Below are 4,702 nucleotides of genomic sequence, written 5' to 3' on the forward strand. Positions count from 1 at the left end.
CATGAATGAATGGTTGGCTACCATACCTTACCAGAAACTCTCACAATGAGTTGGCTTGGCCATAAAGACTAAAAATAGGGTAACATGACCAGTTGAACACACCACTTTTTGGAAACAATTTTGGTCATACTTTCATTACTTCTAGAAACACAAATTAGTTACCACCCTACAAAGTTGATTATCGTATTTGTACGGTCATGAAATGAAACACTGATTTTGATCCAACAAAATAAACAATTTCTCTACTTTTGAGTAGAAATTACAAAATTACATTTGTGATATGATCAAGGGGAATGAGTCACATGTCGACCCTGGTTGAAAATGAGTTTTACATGTGTTTCTAAAAAAGATATTTAGAGCTTTCAGAAACTGAAAATCCCATGTTGATATGACTTTTCTTTGCTAAGTTACGTTAATTTATCAATTACTAAAAACAATATTAAAACAAAAGAATTTGAACACTTTCTTTGCCAATATCTCAAAATGAATATTAGCGACATCCGACTCATTTCCCTTGATCATGTCACATTTGATGAATTAATTTGCCTTCATAACATCAGCTCTATTTCAGAAAAGTTTCAGCATGAAAAAGATCTTCAGCACACAATAATCTACATTGTAATTTTATTATTTTTTTCCATAACAAATTACTATTTGATTGATTTCCTTACAAAAATAATCATGTACATTCTCTTTTTTAAAACTACTGAATCAAATTTGAAATATATCAAATTCCAAGAATACCACATTTGGTGAAAATAGAAACAACTTGGCATAAAACTACAAAAAAATAATGCCGAAAAGCTATCAGAAAAAATGCAATGGATTTCAGATTTTTGGACAAGAAATAAATTTGGAAGATTGACTTAAGTTTTCATTTAAACTATGCGTGCACAATCACAGGATTATTAACCCATCTATATTTATCTCTCGCTGCAAAAACCACCTGGTTGGACCGGTACTGTTGATGTCTCCCATTTCTCCTGTACATTTGGTATAGCCTACTCTCATCAGGGATGAAATTAAGAGGTTGGAATGTTACAGGATGATGGTAGCTAGGAGTAGGAGTTTCAGTGTCCGATTCGGAGTCGCTGGAGACGGGAGATGAACCAGTTGAGCTGCTTTCTCTTTCTAAGACGGATTGCGGTGAAGATGTTGATTTCCTTGGGAACGATGCTAGTGTGCAAGTTGTACCTTTTTCACCAAACCTGCAGGAAGATAAAATGTCAAAGTCATGTATCAGTACTTTAATTTTCGAAACTCTTTTTGCATGAAGTTCAAAGTAATAATTTCAAATTCAATTTCGCATTCCAACAAAATGTTGCAAGAAAAATACCATACTTCGATCACGATCGCATTGCCGGCTCAGGCTAAAAAGAGCAAATTAAAATGAATTTGGGCCAGTCTAAAATGAATTTGGGAATCCCCTGACACAGGTGAGGTGAATATGAATGTGCATTTTTAAATTGGCCATTGGCCTATATAGTAATAGTATACTTCCCAAACAAAATTATATGGGATTCCCCCACTTCCAGGCCAGGCCTGCTGTCCCAGCTACATGTACCTAACCTGGACATATCAATTTCAATGTTTTCCCACGACATTTCTATACAGCTTTTTGATTTATACAAGTCCTGTTGATTCTTTTTGGGACTTTTTTTCTACCAGACTCAGTCATACATGTTCAATATTGTGCCCTGCCAAATGACATTACATGTTAATGATGCATTGTCTAGATGAGAGCAAATTATTGCTAACTTGAACAAGGTATTTTTTGTGTGTGCATGTTCATGTGTTTAACAACGTACCTGCAAGCTACTTCAGAAGGATCCACCCATAGTGTTAAATCCATTGGAAGTTTGAGGTCTGAATACCGTAATCCACATTTTCTTGCAACCTTCAATAGAACAGTGTCTCTTGGTTCATCACCACTGACTCTGATGCATCGAAATCCCTGTCCCTTGCTGGGTTTATCTTCGTACCAATGGTTCCTGTACTTTTCAATCAACGCAATTGCCAAGTTATCGGCGATCTTACTTAATTGTTCCTGGTTTAGGGTGTTATTTCTTTTAACAATTCCCATTAAAAATACAACAGCTGCCGCAATTTCGTCCTTCATATTGGAAGTATGATTACAAGTTCTTACTTCTTCGGTACGATGTGTTATTTTGCGATAATTTACTGGGATTTCAGCCAGTGTTGGTGAGTGAAAAGCCAACTTCTTTGTTGTGGAATCAACTTTGTAATAATAATTGTTTCGCCTCCCGTTCCGCGCCAATGTTTTGCTATTTTCCAAACCACAAAAATGTTTAACCTTCTGTTGTCTGCTCAACTTCACTGCTGGAATCTTCTTTCGGTATTTCGCAATGCTGTAGTAATTGTAAAATGATGAATCTCTCCGTAAATTTGCTCCTATCCCACGCAATTTTTCGATGTTGTGAATCAGTTCTTTCTTTGCCAGCTGCCTGAGTTGCGATAACAACAATGTTGTTTTGTGTCGTCATTTATATACTCCCCGTGACGTATTTGATGGAAGGGCAGGATTGACCAATCAGAACCGCGGATTAAGCATGTGACGCCATAAACAGGCGTGCCCTATTACCATGATAAACAGCTGACTCGTCCATATAAGGAAGAAAGTAAACAACTATTTTTGGAAACGTCGTCATTGCTTGGAAATAGGGAATTCCAAAGCGCGCGAATACGTGCAGACAAGAGCTCAACAAGGGGAGTCCCATTTCTTGGTAAACAATCAAAATAATTTTATAGCATTTTCCTACACAAAATTCTTTGAAGCAGACCCAGGGGTTCGTTGACCATGATATATATAAAATAAGATGAAATAAAATGAAATAAAATATTAAAAATAAAAATAAATAAAATATTAAAATAAAATAAAATAAAATAAAATAAAATAAAATAAAATAAAATAAAATAAAATAAAATAAAATAAAATAAAATAAAATAATATAATATAATATAATATAATATAATATAATATAAATAAAATAAAATAAAATAAAATAAAATAAAATAAAATAAAATAAAATAAAATAATATAATATAATCTTAATACTAATTACGGCGTGTCCGTCGTCAAATCCTCTGTCCATGGCTTATCGCGTTCAAGGTTATGCTGATTCGCGTTCACAGCGATGCGCTATCGCGTGGTCGCGTGCGCTATCATGAGTATCAACGGATTGTGCGCTGAGTACAGTGCGCGATCGGAAAGCATTACATCATGAGACCACTAGGCCTATTTCATTTTCAACACATATTTCCATACGGAACACGTGCATATGATAGGCCTATAAGGTCAGGGCAGGTATATGGGTAACGGGTGTTGGGTAATTAGAAATAGGCCTATCACGAGAACCGCCCAACCCGAGAACCGCGAAATCTAGTATAATATAATATAATAAAATAAAATTTTATTTTATTTTATTTTATTAATTTAAAAAAATATTATTAAGATAAATAAAAAATAGGGGCCTAGGCCTATATGAAATATAGTATATTTTTTCTATAAAGCAAATTTCTCTGAAGCATACCCATGCCAGGTTTGTTGACCATGCAAAATATAAATAAATAAAATGTAATAAAAATGAAATATCAAGATAAAAGTACAAACAAGTAAAATAAAATAGGGCCTAATCAAGTATAGGCCTAAATGAAAATGAATCAATAAAATGTTGCATAAAAACTAATTTCACATCCACTCCAGTGCAATTTCATAAATACAGAAATAATTTGCATCTAAAGAAATTAATGCAACATAGAGTTCTATTCTTTCATTTTAATTTTGTTTATCAATTCTTAAATCTAAATATATTGAGATAAAATAAAAAGGAATAAATAGTAAGGGCACTTAGAAGATTGAAATTAAGATTGTAAATAAACACTAAAAATAAAATATGAAATGAGATGAAATGGTATGAAATGTAAATGAGGAAAATATGAAAGATAAAATGATACGAAAAATAAAATGAGCGAGGTGAAATGAAATGAAGCATTTGTTTTTTTAACCTAAATTGTGAAAGGAGTCAAATATTTATTTTAAATTTGGGACATGTATTTAGTATAATAATAAACAATTCAGTGAACAAATTCATTTATAGGCCTAGGGCTATAGTTGCGGAAATAGCTATATAGTTTGTTTTTTTCAATTTTGAACAAACGATATCATACAGCATTAATAAATAATTGTAAGCAAAATGAAAAATAAATAATACAAAAGGAATGAATTTAAACAACCCACAACAAAAAAAATATATAAATAAGCTTGATTAAAAAAACAATGCTACTGCAACTTGGGTTAAATGTTAATCCACCCCTTTTTGTATGAAAATCTGCCCCCCCCCCCCCAAAAAAAAAAAAATATATATATATATCCTGGCTACACCCCTGGCAAGTTACAACTTACAAGATTTTTATAACTTTCTTACTCATTGTGAACAACCATGTCCCAGCACATCCCTTTTTAAAGGGATTTTTATTCATTTTGGCTATCAAGTTGCACCTCAAGTGGCACATATCGGCAGGCAGGATGTGACATAGAGGTAATTGTAAAATGACAATTTCCTTTACTTCTCAAGAACTCAGTGTGATTTCCTTTCTATGTCATGTCCTACACAACTTTTATAAACAAACAGACAGTAACTTGTATTAAAGTTCTTAGCACTTGACTTAACTGATGGGGAAG

General features: G+C 33.0%; 1 protein-coding gene across 1 annotated transcript; it reads right to left on the reverse strand.

Annotated features, from left to right (window-relative positions):
* Positions 1 to 416: 416 nt before the first annotated feature.
* LOC140170229 (protein BTG2-like) lies at positions 417 to 2,485 on the reverse strand. Its single transcript, XM_072193564.1, has 2 exons — positions 1,809 to 2,485; positions 417 to 1,208 (listed from the first exon to the last, which is right to left on the reverse strand). Exons 1-2 carry the CDS (start codon positions 2,117 to 2,119, stop codon positions 884 to 886), a joined length of 636 nt encoding a protein of 211 aa, XP_072049665.1. The 5' UTR covers positions 2,120 to 2,485; the 3' UTR covers positions 417 to 883.
* Positions 2,486 to 4,702: the final 2,217 nt, after the last annotated feature.

Source organism: Amphiura filiformis, chromosome 14, assembly GCF_039555335.1.
Source record: "Amphiura filiformis chromosome 14, Afil_fr2py, whole genome shotgun sequence".
Taxonomy (NCBI): Eukaryota; Metazoa; Echinodermata; class Ophiuroidea; order Amphilepidida; family Amphiuridae; genus Amphiura; species Amphiura filiformis.